Source organism: Dreissena polymorpha, chromosome 13, assembly GCF_020536995.1.
Source record: "Dreissena polymorpha isolate Duluth1 chromosome 13, UMN_Dpol_1.0, whole genome shotgun sequence".
Lineage (NCBI taxonomy): Eukaryota > Metazoa > Mollusca > Bivalvia > Myida > Dreissenidae > Dreissena > Dreissena polymorpha.
The window spans coordinates 32628226-32655479 of NC_068367.1; the positions used below are offsets into that span (position 1 = coordinate 32628226).

At 32.6% G+C, this 27254-nt stretch overlaps 1 protein-coding gene across 5 annotated transcripts in view; it reads right to left on the reverse strand.

The window, feature by feature from the left end:
• Positions 1-5459: 5459 nt before the first annotated feature.
• LOC127856240 (multiple epidermal growth factor-like domains protein 10) overlaps positions 5460-27254 on the reverse strand; it is a 91907-nt gene continuing 70112 nt past the window's right edge. For all 5 annotated transcript variants that reach the window (XM_052392332.1, XM_052392334.1, XM_052392333.1 and 2 more), the window contains 7 exons: positions 23930-24064; positions 17243-17364; positions 16808-17033; positions 14722-14856; positions 8605-8779; positions 8038-8147; positions 5460-7002 (listed from right to left, as the gene is read on the reverse strand). In XM_052392332.1, coding sequence (XP_052248292.1) covers positions 6977-7002; positions 8038-8147; positions 8605-8779; positions 14722-14856; positions 16808-17033; positions 17243-17364; positions 23930-24064 — 929 coding nt within the window. In that variant the 3' untranslated portion in view covers positions 5460-6976. The remainder of the gene's footprint in view (positions 7003-8037; positions 8148-8604; positions 8780-14721; positions 14857-16807; positions 17034-17242; positions 17365-23929; positions 24065-27254) is intronic.

Consider the following 27254-nt stretch of genomic DNA (forward strand, 5'->3'; position numbering starts at 1 on the left):
TCCACCGAGGAAGCGTTCTTTAGATCTCGACCCAAAACACCAAGATCGGTTTTACCCAGACTCGATCGCGTTTCAATAGGCCATAGGCTTTCGATGCAATCGAGCTAAAATAAATAGATAAACACTACAACATCATATGTTTTACTTGTTTACGATTACGAGCTTATTATTGGAAAACAACGTCAATGAAAACGTCTGTTCATATGTATAGTGTATGAGTTGACGGACAATACATTAATTATGACTGAATTATTTACCGTGACACTTATTTCACACGCGTGGGCGTCTTTTCTGGATTTTCTGTTTGAACTTGGTTTGATCTTTTCCTGATGAGGGTGTTAGAATGTGCGCAGTCCATGGGTGGATTGAACGACGCCCCTATAATGATCCTTATCAGACGAGAATTTCTTGGACGAGAATCTCTGATTTATTGAGTCATTGTCGACCAATTGTTAATAGGCTGGTAGTGATGGACAAATCTTTCGGTGAGTTTCGGTTGCTCATTCATCGAATAGCTCTCGGTCTGTCTGTGTCTTTCTGACCGTCGTTCTTTCAGTCTGTCTTTTTGTCTGTCTCTCAGCATCTCTGTTGTTAAGTCAGTCATTAAGTATGTTTCTATTTTTCTAGGTCTGTCTGTTTGTCGATCGTACGGTCTGTCTGTCCGTCTTTCGTTCTGTGTTTAGTCCGCCTCTTTGTATAGTCTCTATACTTCTGTATTTTTATAGATAAGTCAGTCTGTCTGTCGATCGATCTGTTGGCGTATCTATCAATCTTTCGGTCCGTCTTTTTTACTCTGTGTCTATCCATCTCTCGGTCTGTCTTTCCGACTCTCGGTATTTCTGTCCGTCTCTCTCGTTGTTTTTCTTTTCGTAGCTTTGTTTGACCGTCAGTCTTTCTGTACGTATATTTGACTGACCGTCTGTTAATCGGTCTTTCTGTCCTTCACTTGATCTGTCTCTATCCGTCGCAGGTTTCGTATATCCGTGTGTATCTCTTTCTGTATGATACTGACCGCTCGTCTCTTGGTTTGGCTGTCTTCCCCTTTGTCGATTTAAATGTCCGTCCCTTTGTCTTTCCCTTAATTTGCATTAGATTGACCTGTGCACAGATTAACTAATGGACAATTTTTCGAATGTCACATATTGCAAAATGTAAGAAAAATAATGTGTATACATTAGCGAACGAACATGACGGATATATAAATGCAAGTATTACTGAAGACACTGTTTTGTTATAGTTGAAATTAAGACTAATGCAATTTCGGACGACACTGTATGCTTATGCATTAAAACCCGTTTTTCCAGACCTCGTTTGTTTTGTGATTAATTCAGGGCCACGTGTGATGTAAGGCTAGCCTTTTTATCCGTTAAAACCCATACATCTCAGCTTGACAGGTCCTAGGCAAAGACCACATAATTACTCATTTTGATGTATAGTGTTGTGTTTCATGCATTGTCCTTCGTATAATACACGACAATGGTTAACATTCCTGTCCATAGAATATTTCCTTGAGTTTCATTATTTTTATTTTTAATGAACAAACAAAACTTGACATATAATTTCAAGACACAAACCTGTAAGATTGTAATTTTCTAATATACTAGTATGGATTTCTTCATGAACTTTTGACACGAGACGCCTAAATACAGTCTGCAAGCATAGCGGAAACGATTGCTGAAGGAGATACTAAAGAGAAAATGCGTTCTGGATGAAACTATCCCAATTCAAGGATATACGTTTATATATGAAAATCTTAAGTGCTTTTGTTGCAATTTGTTGGTTTGTTATCTAAAGATTTCCCGTAAGCAATGAACGAACTATATTCTCTCCTCCAAGTGTATTAACAGTAAGAGTAATTTTAATAAATGATATTTCAATGAAATTGTAAGGAATAGTGCAACTGAAGAAACAATTTCAGAAGCTTAATTCTTGTTCGCTGGTTTTTTGTTCGAGGTAAATGACAATATTCCTGTACGATAAACGACACTACATACATACGACATTAAACATAAAATGGTAAAGCAGTTAGGGAACAAATTGGTTCAACAAATCAACGCAGAGCAAAACATAAAACATAAAGCTCATATCATCGCAGTTCAAATTGAAAACAGAAGAGAATAATAGGTTGATTTAATTATAATCAAATTACTAAATTCGGACAATCCTATTTGTATGAATATATGTCAAATGATAGTGCACAAGTACCCTTTACTGTTCAGTACACGAAACATATGCCTGTTGTACACGTTTGTGTCCATGTAAACTCTTGTACGTAGTCACAAACACCAAGTTCAAATTTAAAATTTGACACCATTTTTTTTTAACGATACATGTCCATATTTATTAGGGTTCGTATGCATGCTATTTCTCAAGTTTTACTTTTTTTAAATAATCCATTTTAAACATTAAACTTGTTAACCCTATATTGGAAATGCATGTTTTACATTGAAAGCACCGACGTTCTAACAGGTAGAAAAAAGTATTTTCGGATGCTATCGAATAAAATTTCGCTTCATTGACAGCTTATAAACAGTTTAATTGTTGAGACGAATGTTAACCCTGATCATTAAAAAAGTGAACTTATCGACAGCTACTGTAAAGAAATACATATGCAGTGTTGATTGTAAACATGTTTATATAAATTTGACCTTCGCACAGGGAAAACGGGACTTAATGCATGTGCGTAATGTCTGAACAGGCTTATCGATGATGGCACTTTCCACTTTTTGGTATTTTTCGTTTAACGGCAGTCTCTTATTCAGTTCAGACTGGAAAGTGTCGTCCCTAAGTAGCCTGGCACTTTTGTTCATGCATTAAGCTCCATTTTCCCAGAGCGAGGCTCAAATAGATTTGAGTCGCGTTCTGAGAAAACTGGGCATAATGCATGTGCGTAAAGTGTCGTCCCATATTAAGCTGTGCAGTCCGCACAGGCTAATCAGGGACGACAAGTTCCTCTTAAATTGGATTTTTGCTAAGAAGAGACTTCTGGCTGATTGCACAGGCTAATCTGGGACGACACTTTACGCACATGCATTATGCCCAGTTTTCTCAGGACACGACTGATTTAAAATTGACATTCTAAAAAGAGTAGTAAGTTAAAGACGAAGGCAATATTTACAAGAGTCCGTGCTTCGGTTTTACTGACGAGTTTATTGTAATCGTACATGGAGAGAGAAAATTGTAAATATATCACGTTTCTGAGATAAACATTTTTTTATTAATATGCAATTGTTTGGTGGCGGAATTAGTGTCGTTGCTCGAGGACAGAAAATTAATTAGCTTGCCAGCCCTGTAAATGCCAGACTACTCAATGACATTAATAATATGACTTTTAACCAATTTATACGATGTGATATAATTGATCATGCAATTAATTATCTTTCTTGTTGAAAACGTTTATAAGTTCTGCGGAATTCCAACACATAAGGATTATAAGCTTAAAGCGGGTGTATACGATTTTTTATATGTGTTTAATTGTAATATATTGATAAAATATGTTACAATAACACAAAATAGGCAAGAAAAATTATACATTAAAGCCGAATTTCATAAAATGCAGCAAAGACAAATTAGCGCCCCGAGCCGATAGTGACGTACATATTTTCCTACTATAACCGAAGCATTCGTCTTTGTATTATAAACCGTTAAACTACGAGGGGTGTTCCAGAAGTTCGTGGATTTTCGCTATAACTTATTAGTTTGCTGGTAAAAGTCAATGAAATTTACATATTATACAAACCAATTATCACGGACTTTATATATAAGCTAAAAATGCATGAATTCCATAAAGCGCGTTTGAAACGCGTTGCCATAGAGACCTCAGTAACGACATGCGGCGCACGCGTGTATTTATAAGTATGGGCGTTACGCGAATTTAAATTTGGTTTAAATGTCGTTGATAAACAGAATTTACGGTAAATTTCACGTTACAGCGCCTAAGTTCTCCTTACAGCCCGGATTTGGCCCCTATGGACTTCCGCGTCTTCCCGGAAGTTAAATCACAGTTGCGCGGTATTCGCTTTGCAAGTAAACAGGAACTTACAGTTGCAGCAAAGCGAATCGTGTCGTCTTTTGACGCTGACTGGTATAGAGACACTTCTGACAAGTGGATTTCCCGACACATAAAGTGCATTCGCGTTGGAGGTGATTATGTGGAAAAGATTTGACAGTTGTTAACTTCATAACGTCATTGACGTTGAACAGAAACGTTACACGTGCGTCGGTGTGCGCATTGTGCACATGTTTAAATCTCTGATATATATTTATTGTTTTATGTATTTCCATGATATTTGGAGAGTATATTTGGAAAGGACGAAATATTCTTAACATGCTATTTGTTTGTCCATTTATGTTACCAAATGAAAGTTATAGCGAAAATCCACGAACTTCTGGAACACCCCTCGTATGTTTAGATGCACATCGTACATGTATGGTATACATGCTGGCGAATTCGGCTGTACAGCCGTTTTCAATTTCAGAATTAAATACTTGGCTTATTTCGCATTTTTCGACACATGTTCTTCTTAACTTTTATTTTAATCTATATTGAAATATATATATATAACAAGTTTTTTACACAGTTTATATAAATTTATAAATATTTGACAAAATCGTATATACCCGCTTTAATGTAACGCTTTCCATTAATTTAATATTTTACAAAACAAAGCTAAGAAGACCATAGTCGCATTTAGTATTTTTTATGTATTGCAATATAATATGTTGTAATTAATCACATCTTGAACACCGTAAAAACATAAATAAGTAACTCTTTCACTTTAGCAATAAAAACTGCTTTTATCATAGGGACTGTTTATGTCCTGAAGTGGTTTACCATTCGCTGTATGTTCACCTGATGATGACAAAGTTAACAAGGATCAGGGCGACCCTTGTTTCTTTATATGTGGTATGAAAGAAGATTTTTGTATTTTAAGTTCATTGCACATAAAGTCGAACTCCACCAAAAACTGGAAAACAACACCTAAATGTTTCAAAGCATGCATTGCATATAACGCCTTAAAAGCTTGCGGTTTCATATTAGAGAATGTGTGCTATATTTCATAATTTGCTATATAAATATAAATGTGACATCGGGTCGTGATGACCATTTATATTAACATTGTTAAGGATCATCATTTAATTACGCATTCTAAATATTAACGCCCCCGGTCTAGCGATTATGTGTGCTATTGTTGTTGGCTTTTTCCTCTATCGTTATATGCAAATTATATAACGCATGGTGTGTTACGGTGACCCCAGGTGATTCCATTTTGATTCCGTTTGCGTATTTGTGTGTTGTTTTATGTGTTGTAGTTCTGTGTCACACTGTTTTGCAATTAATTCTAGCCATAAATAAACGACCACATGTGATAATAATGCTATCTGCTGATAGTTTCCCTTTATTTATGTATTGAAATTAAGTTATAAACGACAACATTTAGAAGAACATAAACCAGGTAAACGTATATGTTTAGTTTATTATTGTTTGGTGATCAAATATGCATATTACAGGATATATATGTATATAGGCATTAATAAATGTATTTTGACAAGTAAGGACGACCTCATTATGTCACTGAGAGCCCACTCGTGTGTGTGCATACCGACTGAAGTCCTTAGTGTCCCTCTTGTACAAGAGCACACACACACCTAAGCATCAAGGCATGCACTCACACATGGAGTAAAAATATATAAAAGGAAGTCATAATATACTCCTAATAGAAATAATGTTATACTTATGCAACTCTGGTAACATCTTTATATCAGAAAATTACATAGTCATGCAGTTTTCCTTGTTAACACAAATATTATTATGTTGTGTTTTTGTGAACTTTATAAGAACTTTATAATGCATACTACGATGTTATAAATACTCATTCGTAAATCCACGCATGCAGTCACACATTGAGTTAAAATGTTGACAGTTAATAATTATATATACATGAACATATAATATAATATTTATTCAACTTATACATATCTATTTACATCTACATGTCGGACAGTTACAAAGTCATGAAGTTCTCCTTGTAAACATAAATTTTCGTTTGTTTTCTTCATTGTGCACTTTATAAAACAAACAAAAACAACGTATACTATATTTCATGAACAGTACTTGTATACATGTGCATTAGAAATATTGTGATGGTATCAATACTCAAACATAACTCTGCATAGCATGTGATTAGTACAGGCAATGATCATACTGTATATTAAAAGATATACATTTACTAACTGGTGTGAGTTAAGCTGATTTTTATGTTTATTTATCGATTTGATCAAAGAAGTTCGAGCTATACATCAAGATATTACTATGCATAGCAAAGCATTGTGCATATTAACGTGAAAACTGGTAAAACAGTATTCTCCTAATTGGACATATATAAATATCAAATACATGTAGAAATAAATAAGAGCAGTCGTTGATATATGTTGATGACGTTTATATGTCAACCATGGTTGATGAAAAGGGATGGGTGATCAAAACAATATTTACAGATATTTCCAAAACATTAAATTATTTACTATTGTCAACGTTCAACAAATCCTTTTGCATTACCGTCCCCTTGAACAGGGGTTGACACGATGTTGGTAGGGTTTGTTGGTTAAGTATATTGCCTGACCCGCTGATGTTGAAGTAACCTGCCGCAATCACAAATGAAGTGCTGGGACTGGTGTTGTTATGATTGGTTAGAAGAGACTCTATGTAGAAGCTGGTAGAACTATCAGAAGTAGTTTCAATATCAGACTAGTGTGTGTACATGCGTTTATTTTTGTTTGGTGTTTGTTCAGATCGATAATGTGTCTTGGTGAAGAAACTCGCATGTGGTTTTGTTATTCTTGGTCGTATATAGTTTCAATTTCTGGATCTGGTACAATGTTATATACAAAAATATACATTGGACGCGGAAAATTTCTTTTGCATATTTTATTTACCAAGTCTATTCGTCAAAGTGACGTAAGCATCTGCAGCATTCTAATGTGTGCTTTCCTTTTGGCAACCTAAAAAAAAACATATAAATATTTCAAATTAACTCATTATGATTTATTGGTGTTTTATATATTTTTTTTATTTTCATATTTAATATATAAATATACCGTCAGATTGAACCATGTTTGGCATGGAGGGCTCTATACAGATTTGTTTTATATAATCAGTGGGATATACAAGTTTCCTACTTATGATTTATTGGTCGTTGTCAGCTAAGGTAATACTTAAACGTACCCCGGGTACTCTTAAGTATTCAACAATGTACCCCAGGTACGTATAATACGCTTAAAGGCACTTGGGGTGCTTTTTATTGTATTTTTCGTACCCCAGCTACTTTGTAGCATACTTATAACTACTTTTAAGTAGTACCTGAGCCGAAAATACCTAATTTTGACTTACTTATATATATTATATATATAAGTTATAAGTATGAGTACTTATGATTTATTGGTCGTTGTCAGCTAAGGTAATACTTAAACGTACCCCGGGTACTCTTAAGTATTCAACAATGTACCCCAGGTACGTATAATACGCTTAAAGGCACTTGGGGTGCTTTTATTGTATTTTTCGTACCCCAGCTACTTTGTAGCATACTTATAACTACTTTTAAGTAGTACCTGAGCCGAAAATACCTAATTTTGACTTACTTATATATATTATATATATATATATATATATATATATATATATATATATATATATATATATATATATATATATATATATATATATATATATATATATATATATATATATATATTAATATGGGCAGAAGGTAGGATGGATTCATTTTGTTTGTGTTGTAATGTTTTTTATGTACTGTTTTAAAATGCATTTTCGTGGTTTCGAACTCTTTGACAATTAATAAAAAAAATATCTTACTTTTAGTCTCCATTTGTTTATATTGTTAATATTTATTTTTACCATTTTGCTTATACACGTCATATAAACGTTTTTAAAGTTTGATGATTTCAATTGTTACAAAATTGTCTATAAGTGTAGGAGCACTTTATACTAGAAAAGGAACGGAATGACATTGTACTCACGGGATGGCATTTCAAGGTAGTCATAGTTGCCAGTGTCCCTGGATGTTAACAGGTCTTCGTAGTTATGTTCAGGAGACAAGTCTGTATTATCAGAGGCCCCTCCAGCGGATCTTTAATGTGAAGATTTATCTGACTTTACCGTAAAATGTGTTGATTATGACTCAAGTTCAAAGTGTTTTTTTTTAACATAAATATGGGCAGTATTTGGATTGCACTGCAGTGAAATTTAACACTAGTCAGCATGAACTGGTATCAGAATAGTTTCATTACTTACAAAACACATAAAATATATACACATTTGCTCTTCGTCAAACAATCTAATTGAACTCGGAAAATTATCAGTTAATGACGGAATAGTTGGTGTTTTCTTATATTTAGATCTTCAATATATAATTTATATATCATTTATTCAAATTTGGATATTATAGAAGTATACTGATTGATGCATGCACATAACAAAGAAGTATGTATTTGAGTGTAGGTTCGTCATGCTTATAATTCAATTGCTCAGAATATAACTGATTTTCTTTGGAAGTTTGCTAATATATAAACAATCTTAATACATACTGGCGACGTCGTCGTCTGATGTACACCACAGCAAATAGTACAGCAGCAACAAGCACAACTCCGAGGACAGAAGATAACGTTGCAGCTAATACGGGGTTATGCAATTTTTCAGAAATAGACTTGTCATCTTCAGAATGGTCATGTTGACGCTCCGTTGTAGAAATAGATACATTTGCTGAAACATCCATATAAGATAATAATAATAATCATAATACTCGTGATGATGACAACGACGACGACGCCGACGACGATGACGATGATTTTCCAGGTTAACACGTTTTCATTAGTTGGAATAATTGTGTGAATGATGTGTATATCTAAGTTGTCGGACCTTAGTGTTGATAACATTATTGATAAAATCGTATACCGATTTCCAGATTACCCTTTCTTTAAATACTCTTGTCCAGTGATCATGAACGCTTGTTTTATCGCATTTATGCGTTATTAACATTTGTTTTTGTGTTTTATTATTTAAATTATAGATAGTTATATTTTTGTTATATGTGCAATGCAGATTTGTTTTCACCGTGGACTTAAGAGACTTGGTTGATTGCAATGTAAGAGTCCAATCCTTCGGAATAGATTTTTTTAAGTTTATTAAACTCTGCAATCCAGTTAGAATTGTTTTCAAATTTCGGAATTATGTGTGTTTCCTTAGATAGACCAGTGTTTGAAAGTAAATCGTTTATGTAAATTATATTAGAGTTTATCCAGTTTTCGAAAATAAGGCATATGCCATTATGTTTGATATATCGGTGTCCCCATATTACTTCAGTTCTTATATTAAAGTATGTTAGTGCTTTTATCGGTGTATTGGAGTTCTTTATTTCAATGAAATCGCATATAATATCCTCATAAAAGTTAGGTATTTTCCATTGTACTTTTGGTAATGACTTAATTGAGTCGACGTTCATTTTTAATATTAAAAGCTTGTTGCCAACCTGGTTCAAGACAAAATATAGGAATAACTTTCCAATTTGCATTATCATCGATACAAAGCATTTGTACCCATTTCATTTTGAGTGTTTTTTCAAAAATGCTTATGTCAGGCATTTTAATTGCTCCATCTTGTTTATTGCCTATTAAAAAAGATCTTTTAATGTTTTCGGTTTTGTTATTCCATAAGAACTTAAAACACATAGCGTTTAGTTCTTGTATGATATTCTTTGAAATGAATGTTGACTGTAGAAGATTTGCATAGTTTGGAAGTAATAATGCGTTGATTATTGTTACCCTTTCATAAAATGACAGGTTTCTCTTAGTCCAGACATTTATTACTTTTTGACAAGATGCAATTTTTGTATTCAAAGTAAGTTCATTTCATCTTACAGAATTTTTCCCAAAATATGCGGCTACGGCTTTAACAGTTGCACTAAATTGTATGTCCTGAATTACACATTCGGTTTTCCTTTTTGACTTTCCAAGTAGTATGCCTTCAGTTTATTGTTTATTTAATTTTAGACCTGATATTAACCCGAATTCGTCGATTATATCAATAACAATTGGTATCTCGTTTGTCTTTTTCAAGAAAATTGTGGTATCATCTGTAAGTTGTGATATTTCAATATTTTGCACGTTTTGGTTGCATTTTATCGTTATAAGTTCATATTTAATACAAGAACGAAGTTTTTGTCGCTAATATTATGATGTTTGGTAAAACAAGTTGTAAACGCTGAGCTAAAACTCTTGCTAAAATTTTGTAATCTGTGTTTAGAAGTGATATGGGTCTCCAAGTTGCTATATTCTCAGTATCACAGTTCTTAGAGAGCAATGAAAAAATACAATGTTTTGGGTATGCGTCAATTCTCCTTTGGGTATGCGTCAATTCTCCCTTTTGAATACATTCTGTAAAACAATTCACCAGTAAGGGTGATAAAATATCCCAAAACTTTTGATAGAACTCTACAGTAAATCCGTCAAGGCCAGGGCTTTTATTATGTTTCATTGATCAAGGACCACAATGGAAATAAGTGAAAATCATTTTTCTCTTTTTTGTGTTATCCTTGGTATTGTGTGTGCATTCCATGGTTTACTATGTATATTGCTGTGATAATATATTTCATGTTGTCTGCATTATGTAGTAACTATGTTATGTCCATATTTTTACCAAATAAAATCAATCAATCAATCAAACGATAAAGCATTCGACAGTTCTTATGAAGATTTTATGCACTTCACATAAATTAGCATCTTTTTCTGTAATTGTTTTGTCAAGAGTAATTGAGTTCAGGTAAAACTCTTAATCGGGGTTTGTACATGCATTTGATTTATATAATGAAAATTTCTTCTTGATACAAAATATCTTCGTTGTTATTATAGTGTGTACCATACTTGAATTGTAAACAATCTATTAATCAACAATATAATTTTAGCCGTATAATAATGGACAAATTTATAGCCAAAGCCTTCGTTTTTTTAACTCAACAACCAGCTAAAAGAAATATATTAATATCATAATATTTTTTTCCTATTACGAATGGTTAGGATAAAGGATGCTTATGAATCACGAGTGTGAAGCACGATTTGTTCGATATCATGTATCTATGAGCTTTAGTGAGGTTGTGTTGAGAGCAAATTATGATTCCAACATGATATTAGTTTTATTTTTTCATTTTATGTTATTCAATTCAATTAATTATATTTTTCTTTACTCCGTCCATCTGTCTTACAAATACGTTTACAAGAAGTTTTCAGGAGGATTAATGGATTATAACTAAAATCATAGCGTCAATAGACCAGTTTCACAATACGACCGCTGTTGCTATTTTTAAATATCACGTTACGCATCGAATTTCAGAACGAGGCTGAACGTGTATTGATCTTTGGCGGATAATATTGATGATTATAAACCAGTTGATTTTTATTAATTACATTAGGGATTTTCATGAGCACTGACACTGGTTGCAATTACGGCAAACATATGCATACATACATGTGTTGTTAAGTCAATAAATTTATGAGGGGTTATAAAATAAACATTCTTACACCAAACTCATATTTTAAAGCCGTAGTATTGACTATTGAGTACCACTAGTGTATACGTGTATTTACATTTTATTTCATCTCTATTGAAATTCAAGATACGCAAGCTCATCAGAGGAAATGTGGTCTGAAAAATAAACATTGATAATTGCACACAACAAATGTATACATAAGTAGTATAATAGCAAACGTTATTATATATTATCCCCTACCGGTTTCACCGGAGGGGACTTATGGTTTGCGCTTTGTCTGTCTGTCTGTCTGTCTGTCTGTCTGTCTGTCTGTCTGTCTGTCTGTCTGTCTGTCTGTCTGTCTGTCAGTCTGTCTGTCTGTCTGTCTGTCAGTCAGTCACACTTTTCTGGATCCTGCGAGAACTTTAAAAGTTCTTAATATTTTTTCATGAAACTTCAAACATGGATAGATGGCAATATGGAGATTATGCACGTCATTTCATTTTGTTCCTACGTCAGGAATTCTCGTTGCTATGGCAACACATATACTAGAAATACTGCTGAAAATGGTGCTATGGATCCTGCGATAACTTTAAAAAGTTCTTCATATTTTTTCAAGAAACTTGAAACATTGATTGTTGGCAATATGGACATTATGCACGTCATTTCATTTTGTTCCTACGTCAAAAATTCTGGTTGCTATGTCAACAAATAAAAAAAAATCTGACAATGGTGGAATTTCTGACAATGGTGGAGCCGGTAGGGGACATATATTGCTTGGCAATAGTCTTGTTCAACTTAAATTCTCAAAAGTATGTTTGTTGGTATGTACTATTTTTCATGAACGATCGAATGTGTAAGATGTGTGTTGACTCAATCATAAGAAAAAGCAATATAAAATGAAAAGAACATGACACTATTTAAATGTTACGTCATTTTTCTTTAAACTTGAATATATTTTCTTTTACAACGAAAGACAATATTGAAGAATACAAGTGAAAAAAAGCGAACGTGGGGCAAACTGAACTGTCTATGCATGCACCTAGATTTCTCTTTAAACGTGATTATGAGTGATAAATATGTCACTTAATGTGATAAATCTCTTTGTGTGTATATTCGGAAACATTATTCGACCCCGTTGTGGTCAACGAAAATGCTTGTTTTAATTTTTTTTCTTCATTACACTAACGAACACTCTTTATACGTTATACGCTATTTTGACATCCCGGACAATCGTTCCAACATCATTTTGACAAACCGGATATTCGCACCTACATAGTTTTCACGCCCCGATTTCTGCAAGGTTTCACAAATTACAGATCTCAGTGTAAGTTGATATATTCGAATATTGTTTTAACGTTATCATTCTCATGATCACGATAAAGTCTTACAAAAGTATAAAGTTTAACACAAAATATGATAATATATATATATATATATATATATATATATATATATATATATATATATATATATATATATATATATATATATATATATATATATATATATATATATATATATATATATATACAAACTATTTGAATAACGACACATTAAAATACCGGATAAAATGCTAAGAGTGTCATATTATTTTGACAAAAATGTGATAATAATGACCGGGGTAGCAATTATTCAGGAACGAATCTCCGGGCTGTCAAAAAAACAAAGGAACGAATGCCAGGGCAGTCAAAATTATGCAGGAACCATTATCCGCATTGTCAAAATAACGAAGGCATGGATGTTATGGTTGTCAAAAACATAGGAACGAATATCCGCCTGTGTGAAAAATAGGCTACGACGAATGTCCAGCATTCACTGTATTATTATGATTAAACTGGCCATATCCATACAGTATTTAGTTTGAGTATTTGGCGTTACATTAGTCTTAGAAATGGCTACGTTATACTACTACCACGATAGACATTGGGTATCATAAATGATGTTCAATGACCATACCTACCACGGGTGGTTTATGACGCCATGCTGTTATTTAGTATTTGTCGGCACATTATCTGATCAGAACGAGATACTGGGTTTGTGCTAAACACAGGGGCTATTAAACCACAGACGTATCAATAAGCAAGATAGACCTTTATTCGAACAGCGCGATAAAAAGCTCTAACAAAGAGTGTAATGTGTGCAAAAAATGATGAGAACCAAGTGCTTTAATCACGATTTTTTTGAAAGGTATTGACACTTTAACTGTGAAATACATATTTATTACCTATTCTGACAATGTCATATTGTGTTTTATAAATCGTTACATCGCCGAATGTTCACGTTCAAAAGAGTGAAAGGTTGAAATCAGATGCGGCGTTGCGTGGTACTATTGTAAATGGTTACACGTTCAGTCTCGTTCTGGAGTTCTGTGAGTCACGTGACTTTGCGCTCTTATCAATTTCGGCCTATAGTGAAAAGGGTCTATTTCATATCAATAGGATATCCTGTTACTGTGTGCTACAGTACGACTTGAATGCTAGGAAACACAAACACACTATGCGATTTTCATTGGAATGTACTTAGGTGTGCGATGGCAGAGTATTCTGTACATAAATAATGACATCTTCTCGTTTACTCCGATTTGTTAACGTTATACGTGGATTTAAAATGTTCTTGAATTACAAAAAACAGTTTTATTAATATGCATAGCCCCAATGCTTCAATGCCTGGTGAGTTAAATATGCACCCTCGAGAATTTGTCTGATATGCATTTTGCGCAACATATTTGAGTATGCAAAACCGTGTTTAAGCCATTTAAACAATTATATTATGTAATATTTTCCAATCGATTCATATTTATAATAAACATGTGTTAACATGCTACTATTAACATGTATCTTGACTATTTAAATAAAAAGTATGTTCAAATAAACTTGTATTAAATAAGCACGCGTGTTTATGTAAGTATTGAATTGAATTTACTGTGCGATTACGTAATGCCAGTCTAAACTGTTTACGTGAATTCCATAAGTTAACTCATAATTAATCCAAATATAAACCGAAATTGTTGTACATTATGCGTGCATAGATATATGTGCACATGTGCAAATCTCAAATGGTGAATCGATATGTTGTCAGATTTCTAGAGTGTTATATGCGGATGCTACATATCTTGTTTACATATATGTGATATTTGTTTCATGTTTGTTTTTTATTTCAATACTATCCTTTGGCAACTTACTTTCATTACAGGCTATTCCTGCCCATCCGTCTTTACAGCCATCATTTCCACATGCACCCGTAACACCCTCGCATGGGCCCACACGGCAATGACATTGCTTGGAACAGTTAACGCTGTAACGTCCGAACGTGCAGCCTGAAAACAAATATGTGTACATTCTGGTAACCTGATGTACATGTGTTCCTTTAACAACCAGATATAATAAAAAGTAACTAGTTTTGCCTAAATTCAAAATCGTGTTTCGATTATCATTGTATAAATTTAGCAAGCGTCTCATCGTAAGTTTTGTCTTTTATGTACAATTAAGTAATAGAATTTAACACTATTTATGTGCATTTACATTACCATGCTGAAATAATTAACCACAATTTACACCGATACTGCTGTACATTATGTGTGTGTTAGTATATATGTTTGCATATGTGTGAATTTTAAATGGTCAATCTGTTGACACATTTAGGAGTATTAAATTGGGTCTTGCGGTATTCGTCCGACCCGTTGAGTTTTTCGAGTCCCATTATTTGGAAATCATCCATGGAGTGTCTGTCGGTATAGAAATGTTCAGCTACCGGGTCATTGTGCTGTGTGCGAATACGCGACGGATTCAACAGATGTCGCTGGTACAGAGTTCCACCGGACTCTCCAACATACACGTACCTGCGACAGCGACGGCAGTTGACCGCGTACACAACATCGGATGATTTTGGATGATTTGCAATCTACATCGTTCCTCACCCTGTACTTCCTGCCGCTCATATGTGGTGCATTTATGTGTGAACAAGTGTTACTAAGTCCATACGACACGATTAAGTTCTAATTGATAATTACGAATTTTGTTTTCTTGGTTTAAGTAGAAATGGATGAGTAATGTGTATGTTCTCCTTGAATTGCTATAAATAATCAAACAATATAAAATGTCGGAGCGTTGTTTGGTAAATATTTAATCATGGGGCACTCATGTCATGTTACGTGTTTGTCAAGCTAACCACCAAGTAGCAAATACCTTGGCCATGTAAATATAAATCAAGGAGATTAAGAGAAATTGTGTTATTAATTAGAAAAACATGATCCCCAAAATAGGACCATCGTTTTCAAGAAAAGGGCCTGCACAGCATTACTAAACGCAAAAACAACGACTACATTTAACAGCTAAAAGTCCATGTGTTCCGACACACGTATTATAACGTTATTTTTATTTTCAAAATTGGATTACGAAACTATTAAGCTCTGAATATTGTAGAAAATAAGAACATGTTTACATTGATTAAAGAATAAACAACATAATAATATACATCAAGAACATATAAACTACACCTTGAAGTTTTACACTCAACTGTTTTAACTAAATTAAAGGACAATAAAAATTAAACAAGTGATTGTTAATTCAACTCTAATTATTTTAATGAATTTTCTTAAAAAAAGATTACAAAATATTAAATGCCAAAGAACAAAAATTGTCTGCAAACACGCGATCGTTGTTTAGCAATGGCGATCAAATTTACAACAATGCAAAGTGTAGTTGTTATTCGGTTATCAAGTATTGAAGTCCACGCTTTTCGCAAGGATGATGTGACATTTTACACGAAGCATCATTTTAGCCTTCTTTTAATCAAGACAAATAATGTACATGAAATTCTGGAAAACTGTGTATTTGTATATATACTTTTAAGCATCACATTAACTGAATTTGAATAATCATATCAAAATTAAAAAAATGAATAACACGCATTTGAAAATACATTCATGGAATAATATCATATTTGAACAATTTGAAAGATATGGATATAACACTTGATGCAACAAAAAGGTATGTAACTACGTGTTGGAGATAACCAAACTATGCTTATGGATACTTAACTACATGAATGGTCTGACAAGTGATATTAAAATCGTGATCCGAGGATCCCGTAAACCGCGATGTAACGGATCTGTGCATATGAATTTTCAGAAATAAATATAAGAAAATATAAATGTAATAAAAGAAAGTCGAGCGGTTTAATAGATCTAAAAGGGTGTAGATTTTGATATAGAACACATTTTTGTTAAATCGACAAGCAAATGGGAGCATTCTTATAATGATTCTTACCATGTACGGAGAATGTGTACGTGAGATTGAAACCCCTCGCACTATCGCTGGAGTCTGAGGAAAAGACAATACGGACCGAGTTCGACTGCGACTGGAATCCCCTTGGTGGCGCTGTCCCGCAGAACTTCCCGAATGACGGAAAGGAGGCGTTAGGTCCGTTGAAGAGCTCCAGGTAGTCATAATTGCACTCGGTGTGATGCTCCAGAGCAAAGTCTGTAACGTTCACCTGAAAACACAAAAGACAAGGAATTTAGTGTGAATTTATTGTGGTGGAACGCTGTACCTGTAAAACATTTTGTATTAATAATGGATTTGTTTTAAGTTTCAAATGTTTTGATAATATGATCTACTTGCTTTATTAAATGCCACACAAAAAATAAAATAGAATGATTGTTGTCGGTTGATTGAACAATAATTAATATGTCAAGTATGAACATTGATCTGGTAGCCCTCGGATGCGTTGATGTCCCAGGTACATTGAACTTTTCTGTTGTATTTCGACGGGTAGTTGGGGCTCGTGATGACGCCAAATGGATCTGTCAGGACCCCGCCACACTCTGTAAAGGAAAGTGATAAACAATGCTGATATAAAATTGAATGAGCATTGTTAAGATTCAAAGTAACATGCAGTTAACAGATAGCCTATATTATTTTCTTTGTGTGCACTAAATTCGGTAAAATTAATTGTGCAAACATAATAGTTTTCAAAATAAACATTAATACTGTATGTCTGATTTATATTTAAATAACCATTGTTTATCGGCGCTTACAACAAGCGTGAGAAAATGTGAAGATAAATTATAAGGAAATGCGATTGCTGACACCGTCCTACATTTGTTTATTAAGATCAATAACTTACGTTAACTTAATATGTAAATGTGTGACAATAACATTCTATTAATTAAGCGAGCATGTTTTGTACGTTTTGTATTTCATTTGCAATTACGTCATAGACATTAATTCTGTTAATAGATTCATTGAAGTTTAGTTTTTTAAGACATTTCAAAAAACATGTTTGACATGTATATTGATAATATATTTGAAAAATTAATCTACGGAAGAATAACTTGTCAAACAAATTGTTCAAATTCTATCCATACCCGATTAACACAATCGAATGTAACAGCCTTGCGTATGTGAGCAAACAAACATGAATATTGAGATTGTGTATGCCCCCGGTAGAGTGGCATATAGCAGTCGGACTGTCCGTCCGTTTGTCCGTTAATACGTCTTTCCGTCTGTCCGTCCGGCATTCTATTGCCCGGACTTTTCTCCTAAACGCTTTCTCATATTGATCTTATATGTGGTGTGCTAGTCTACCTACATGACTTACAGATGAAGTGTGAGTTTCGTTTAGTTCAAATGATTTCTGACGAAGTTATGGGCCTTGTACTTAGACGTGTTTTCCGTCGAACCGTCCGGCATTCCGTTTTCAAAAAGTTTTTTACAAAATGCCTTCAGATGAGTTTTGGTATGTGAGTCTACCTACATGACTTGAAGATGTTCAACTGTTATAATATGATATTATATCTTACTTTTTTTATAATAAAGTATTTTATCACAGGGGACGCAAATATTTTAACCGGTCATAAAGCTGATTTTATTGATAATGAAAGAAGATAAGGTGATTTTGATTGAGTTGAAATAGATAGTCCTCTTCATAGGGCAACCAGTGAATTGGCGCAAAAAGATTTGGTGATTATTTGTTAGACGTATGCAAATCTACTAATTTAAGAATTGTAAACGGTAGACTATTTTACTATTAAGGAGTTGACAAATTAACTTGTTTTAGCCATAATGGGGGAAGTACAGTAGACTATTTGTTATCATCAGTCAAAAACTTTCACGATTTAACCGATTTTAAAGTGCACGATTTCACGGAATTCTCAAATCATGCCCCAGTGACATTCGCTCTGAGCACGAACAACCCGGTTACTAACAGTAAAAATTATTAGCGCGTATACGTAAAATGGAAACCAGATTACATGGATGATTTCGTGTACGACATATTAAACGGTGCGCAAGAACTAGATCACAATTAACAATCAGGTGTTCACTCGCGATGCGATCCGGATTTACTATTCTCGGAGTTTACTGATTTCCTAAATAAACGAGGTGAAAAATATTTTAAAAGAGTTATTTACGGCAGTTTGATAATATAGAAAATCCAATCAGTTCTTACCCGGATCTAGACAAACCCATTTCCGCAGAAGAAATAACTAAAACTACAAGGCGTTTAAATAATAATAAGGCAGGCTCACACGACAATATAATTTATAACTACCTTAAAGATACAGTGCATATTATCGTCAATCCATTAGAAATATAATTAAATTATATCTTAGATACAAAACAATTTCCAAAGAGCTGGTCAACGGGTGTTATTATTCCAGTATATAAACGGGGCGATATTTCTGTCTCAAATAATTTTAGAGGCATCACGTTGATAAGCTGTTTTGCGAAACTATTTACAGGTGTGATAAACTAACGATTAAGATCTTGGGCAGAATGCTCCATTCGGGTTCAAACCCAATTGTAGTACTGCCGATGCAGTTTTCATTCTAAATCATTTAATAGAAAAGCAAATACATAATAAAAAGAAACTCTTCTGCTGCTACGTCGATTACCGAAAAGCCTACGACCTTATAAATCGCGGACAGCTATGGCAGAACAGAACAGAACATATATTTTATTTGATTTGTATATAGTACACAATCATAAACACATATCAGTATAACATATAAACACGAATTAATGAACATTTCAATATAACATAACACAGCATGTAAAGAGGATGATATGACATACAATGATTTTATCGGGAATCGACGGCAAGCTTCTGCTTTATGTATAGCGAGGTCAAACTTTCAAGTAAATCACATGGGCTCACTTTCGGGCCTTTTTAGTAGCAAAGTTGGCTTATTACAAGGAGAAATAACATCGCCGATCATGTTTTCGTAATAAATTAATGATATATAATTTAATTTACAAAACGGAAAAAACGCCGAAATAACGTTAAATAAATTGTCTATTTATTTCCTCCTATTTGCGGATGATGCTGTCATTTTTTTCAGAAACTATAGAAGGACTCCAGGAATCATTTATTAATCTAGAATCATATTGCGATATTAAAATGGAATTTAACTGTTAATATTGACAAAACAAAAATTATGGTGAAAAGGGGGCGCGCCAAACAAAAATGCAGATGGACCTACAAAACAAAAGATATTGAAATAGTTAGCAATTTTAATTACCTTGGTGTTGTTATTTCAAGTGGGGGGCTCATTTATACCTGCCACGAATACACTATATGGCAAAGCTACAAGGGCGATGAATTCTCTTTTTTGCATTACGAAAGATATGGAAGTGCCAATAAATGTGATGTTCAAGTTGTTTGATGCATATGTCTTGTCAATCCTTAATTATAATTGCGAAGTATGGGGATTTATTGCGGGAACACATATTGAACGTATTCACAGAAAGTTCTGTAAAATACTGTTAAATGTAAAACTGTCAACACATTCGATGTCGCTTTATGCTGAAGTTGGTCGATTTCCTTTATACATTGGTCGATACCTAAGAATAATTAAATATTTTTTAAAACTGCATCAAAAGAAACAAGGAAATTCTATTCTTACTACTGTAATAAATATGCAAAGATTAGAAATTGAAACACACAATAATGCTGTGTATTGGTCCTCCAAAGTTCGCCAAATGTACACCAAACAGGATTTACAGATGTATGATAGTTTTCTGAGTCATTTATAATTGTAAGCTTCATTCCTTTGATAAAGACTAGGAGTAGAGATCAGTATTTATCTGATTGGAGAGTTAATGTTGATTCATTATAACTACTTTATAAAGAACTTACACATGTATTTGAAAGGTCTTTGTATTTAGATGTCATTGACAATAAAAAACATAGAAACATCATTGCTAAAATACGCCTATTATCACATAATTTGTTGATTGAAACAGGCAGACATTATAGCATAAGCAGGAACGAAAGAAAGTGCGCTTAATGCAATCTTAACGATTTAGATGTTGAATATCACTTTATACATAAATGTCCGTTGTATTCAGAAGAAAGAACCAAATATATATCATCATACTTCTCAGTAAGGCCAAGTATGAACACATTTTTGACCCTTTTGAATAGAAATAATAAAGGAACGCTTACCTATTTACTGTTTAATATCTTAAAAATAGATAATTGTATTTTTCGCTGACTGAACGTCTCTTATTTCATTTATGTACATTTTATTACGAACTGAATGCATATGTTGTTGGCCTGTAACCACTGTTTTCGGTACACATGTTGTTAATATGCCAAACTAAGTGCAGTGTTTATATTAACACAAAACACTCTCACGCATACGATTTCTCCTCTATCTTACACACGCACACACACAAATACTCACACACACAAACACCACAAACACACACACGCACACGCGCGCACACGCGCAAACACACACGCACGCACACACACGCACGCACACCCGCACACACACCCGCACACACACACACAGCAGATAATTAGTTTACATTTTGATATACTTTGTATTTTATCATACAAATATGTTGTTAGTTATCTTTGTTCTGATTATAAATTGATAACGAATAATTTTCACGCATGCATGCATTATTCTGATTTATCACGATGAGCTGTAATATGCGTAAGTGAAATAAACTATTTGTTCTTGTTGTTACATCTTGCAATTTTGCTACTGCTCATAAATGAAAACAATGTTTCTATGCACGCCACAAAACTTTCAAAGATAATCACTATGACATCTTGCTGAAACAAATCTTTTTATTTTTGTCAGAATGTACAAAAAAGAAACTCACAGTGTAAGCACAGAAGCAGATAATGAAATAAAAATAAACCTTAAGTATGTTTCGATATTTAATAACCCATTCAACCATCTCGAAGTTGGCTGTGTGTTTAAAGAGGCTAAAATCATAAATAATTAAAAAGTATTCTTATTTGAATTTATATTATACATGTTCAAAGTTAATATAAGCAACGTGAACTGATATTAATATGCAATATTATATTCCATATAGAACCTCTTTTCAGAAAAAGTTATTACTGCAATATATGACAATTTCAGTGAAATGCCATGCATATACAAAGAGAATAAGTTGGTTCCGTTTTCATACTTTGTTATTCCTTATTCAAGGTAAACATATTTGATGAAAGCTTTTAGAGATAAATAATACTAACAATGTTTTAGAAAATCATACCAAAACCAACGTTGTTTGATTCATTAATTAATTTACGAATAAGGAATGAGGAACCAGTTTCCTGTTACTAATTCAAACCGAATTAGCAAATGTTGCTTTGTTACTTAATCATATAATGGTACTCAATAAAAATGAAATAGTAATCTTATTGACAAATTAAAGTGAATGTCAGGCAACTCGAATACATTTAATTTATGTAGTGCGATAACTGGTGTTCATGTTTTTTTTTAAATAAATATTTACAATTGCATAACCTTGTAAGGTTTTATTTAATGATAACACGATTAATTTTTTTCGCGATTGAAGAAGGTTCCTTTTTGCTTACTTAAACCGAATAAGGAACCGCTATTCTTTTTACTTAAAAGTTAGTTTGGCAATTAATAATATTTATTTAATATTATTTGATGTTGATTAAAAGAAATAAACTTCTTCAGTAAACTTGAAAAGATTCACAGTATATAATTATTTGGAAAAGAAGAACTTTAACACCCCTAGGAAACATAACTGTTAAATCACTATTACTTCCCCTTTTTACACACCTGTTTATAGCTCTTCCTAGTCCAGGAGAAAAGGTTTTAAAACAAATAAATAGCTTGTTTTCAAATTTTTTATGGGATGGACCAGCAAAAATTAAACAAACTATTGCTATTCAATCATATGATGATGGAAGAGTTGCCATGACTGATATATATGCTTTTAAAAAAACTAATAATGGAAAATGTTTCCAACTGGTATATTCCATGTTTGATGTTAAGAAAATGTTTAAATTTAGGAAAACAGTACATAGAACAAAATATGATTTAAAATTAGTTTTTAGAGATGTCCTTACATGTTACATTGAGTATATTAATAAACAAAATGTCAGTAAGTGTGAAGATATCCTTGATATGCCTTTACTTTATAACCACAATTTTAAGATAGGTATATATATTATATATATAATAAAAATATGTATGATAGAGGAATTAGATATTTAAGAGATATATTGTGCACTTTTGGAGAATTTTCAAAACAATATGTATTAGAAAATCTTATTGGAGTTAAAATTAACTTCCTATTTTATGAATCCTATTTTAATCAGAATTATGAAGGCATTTATCAGATTATCAGGACTTATCAGGATTTCTATTAATAAAAAAGCCAAATATACAATGTACATTTATATCATTTTACTCGAATAACATAGTATATGGATATAATCAAAACAAACTTGTTTATACATGTTTTAGCTATAATACAGATATACTCACTTGTCATTCAAAATGGAATACACTTTTTAATAACGTTGAATGGACAAATGTGAATGCACGTGTTTTTATTATATCTAGAGACACATACACTCATTGGTTTCAGAAAAGAATTGTTCACATAATCTTAGGAACCAAATCTTTATTATTTAAAATGAACATTGTTCATGACAATTTATGTTTCTTCTGTAATGAAAATGAAGAAACCCTTTTACATATATTCTGAGACTGCATTTTCACAAAGAGAATTGTAAATTATGTCGAGAAATTATGTAAGATCACATTTTGTTCAAAACTGTACTGATGTTTCCTGCCAAACAATGTTATGTGTAAGGGGTAGTGTTATCTTTCCGTTTCGTGAAAACTTGAACTGTGCGATTACTCAATGGCAGTTAATACTGTTTACGTGAATTCCATCTGTTAACTCAAACTAATTATTCCAACCCGAAATCGTTGTACATTATATGTGTGCATAGATATATGTGCACATGTTCAAATCTCAAATGGTGAATCGATATGTTGTCAGATGTCTAAAGTGTTATATGCGGACGCTAATCTCTCATTTACATATATGTGATATTTGTTTTATGTTTGATTTTTATTTCAATATAATTTGACAACTTACTTTCATTACACGCTATTCCTGTCCATCCGTCTGTACAGCCATCATTCCCACATGCACCCGTAACACCGTCGCATGGGCCCACACGGCAATGACATTGCTTGGAACAGTTAACGCTGTAACTTCCGAGTGTGCAGCCTGAAAAAAACAAACATGTGAACATTCTGGTACCCTGATTGACTTTTGTTTCTTTAACAACAAGATAGAATAAAAAATAATTATTTTTGAGTAAATTCCAAATCGTCTTTCGAATAACATTTTATAAATTTAGCAAGCGTCTCTTCGTACGTTTTGTCTTTGATGTGCAATTAATTAATAGAAATAAACACTGTTTATGTACATAACATTTACAGCTGAAAAAATTACTCCAAATCTATACCGATAATGCTGTACATTATGTATGTGTTCATAAATATATCTTTGCGCGTGTATGAATCTAAAATGGTCAATATGTTGACATATTTAATTGTATTATAGGCGGACGCTACCTTGTGTTCATAGTTAGTTTCATATTTTATTTAAGTGACACATAGTACATACATTTAATAGTTATTATATAGAACAGAACAGAACAGACAGTTTATTAAGACTTATACATAGGTACATCGTCTTTAATGCATATAATTATAAATAAAGTAATGTCACGAATCAGTATACTATAGTAAGTAACCAAATCAATATAAACATGTATATAATGTTAGTAAGTTAAATGAAACTTCAGAACTAAATTCAATGAAATGACATTTATAAACAAAATAAGAACAGAGAACAATAACGATTTTGACAGGGAGGACCATACTAATTTTAAAGGCAGTAAGGACAAACTTTTACAAATAATATCAGTGACTGAAAATTGATATAAACACTTCTTACAAGCAAGTCAAACTATTAATTCAAGTAGTGGTATTTAAAATAGCATTTCGTACAGTTAATGCTTCCTTAACATATTTACATACGTTTAATATTTCAAATTTACAAGTTGATGTTAATAAACTATGGAACTTAACAACCGATGGATTTATGAAATAAAAACGTTTTATGAATTTTGCCGTATAGAACGGTAACATGAACAAACACAAATAAAATGGAATTCATCCTCTATGTCCCGTTGATGACAACACAGGCAATAACGTTCTTCACGGGGAATATTGTTGCGTGCGTATCTTCCGGTCTGAATTCTCAATGGATGGGCAGAAGCCCTTAATTTCACAAAGTATAAACGTAGACTCTTGGGTAATAAATCTAAGTAGTTTTCATATTCAAGAGTAGTTTTAAACATTCTATACATATCAAATATAGAAATTCTATTCATATCACCAAACCATTCTTGTTTAAAGGTGTCAATAATTCTGCATTTAAATTCACATACAAAAGCATGACTATTAGTTATATTTGCAGCTTCAAAAACATAGGAAAATCCGTAATCGTTCAACAATTGTTTAACATTTGCGACCCAATTATTGCATCCCTTATAACAATCATTTAATGCTTGCATATAAACAGTTTGTATAATAATATTTTTACTGTTAATAATTTTTAACCAATACTTAACAATTCTTTCATATCTATTAACATATATTGAATGTCTGCCTAGCTCACCATAAACTGTAGCGTTACATGTGTTTATTTTCACATTTAACAATCTCTTGCAAAATTTGAAATGAATGCGTTCGATCTCTTTTGATTTTTTAAAACCCCATATTTCAGAGGCATAACAACAAATAGATCCAACAAAAGAATCAAACAACTGACAAAATAATTTCGGCTTAAGATCATACTGCTTACATTTATATAGTAAAACATTCATAGCCTTAAGGGCTTTTCCAACCAAATGTTCTTGATTTAAAGTGAAACTACCAGTGTAATTCAAAACAGTGCCGAGATAATTAAAATTGTCGACGATTTCTATATCTTGGCTATTATATGTCCATTTTTCATCTTTTCGAATTTTACCCCATTTTACGAAAAAAAATTATTTTTGTTTTTTAAGTATTAACATTAAGCCCCCATGTATTACAATAGACATACAGGTTATCTAAATGGTTCTGTACTTCTTCTGGTGATTTACCTAGAATAGCTATGTCATCCGCAAATAACAATAAAATTAAGGTTATGTCGTCTATATTTAGGCCAGACAATGTGCTGTCTTGTAAAAATAGTTCCAAATCTTCTACAAACAGTGAAAAAAGAATCGGGGACATTACCTCCCCTTGTCTTAGACCGACAGCATAACTAAAGTATTCGGAATATGATGTGCACGACTTAACACAAGATTTAACATTTTCATACATATTCTTAATTATTCTCAATAGTTTACCTTGTACACCAGATTTATACATTTTTAACCATAATGCATTACGATATATACTATAAAAACATTTGAGCAAATCAACGTATATAACATACAAACGTTTGTTTTCATTTAAAAAATGCTGCACAACAGACAACAAGATATAAATAGCATCAATAGTTGAACATCCTCTTCTAAATCCAAATTTTAGCATTATCTTCACAAAACGATTCGATACGTTTGTTTAAAATGGTTGTAAACAACTTGGAAAAACAACGAACTAGTGTTATCCCTCTTTAATTACCAACATCATCAACAGATCCTTTTTATGCAGAGGTATGATAACTCCTTCTGTCCACTGATCAAGAAAAAAGCCCGAAACTAAAATACTATTAAACATGTCACATAAATGGTTTGATAAAATATCCAAACTTTCAAGAAATATTCATTTAAAATACTGTAACTACCAGCCGCTTTATCGCGTTTTAAGACTTTAACTGCATTTTTAACTTCATCTACTGTTATCGGCTGATCTAGTTCGGGAAAAGTACAATTTTCCTCATTAAAATTATTATTTGAACAAAATTCTACAGCTTCGGCATTATTAGTATAAGAAATAGTATTACTCCAATTATCAAAATAATCCTTGAATGCATGTATTGAAATTTTATTGTCATTTATTTTGTTTTTAGATTTAAAATATTTCCAAAATTCCTTTGGCTTTTTACTCTTTAAATTTTCAATTTCTATCATTTTTCGTTTAAATGCATCCCTTTTCTTTTTGTAAATTAACTGCTTAAAAAGACGTTTCTTTTCACACAACGTTTTCCTATTTATATCAGACTTAATACAATTAAAACATCGTAAAGCGTCATGGTATTGATTTCGAGCAACTATACACTCGTTGTCAAACCAATCAGCGTGTTTAATACAACTATCAACAAAGAACGTGGGTTTATTCTTGTAAACATGAGATTTTAAAAACAACGGATCCGCAACGTTACAGTTTCAAATCAAACAGTACTACCCAGCCATGCA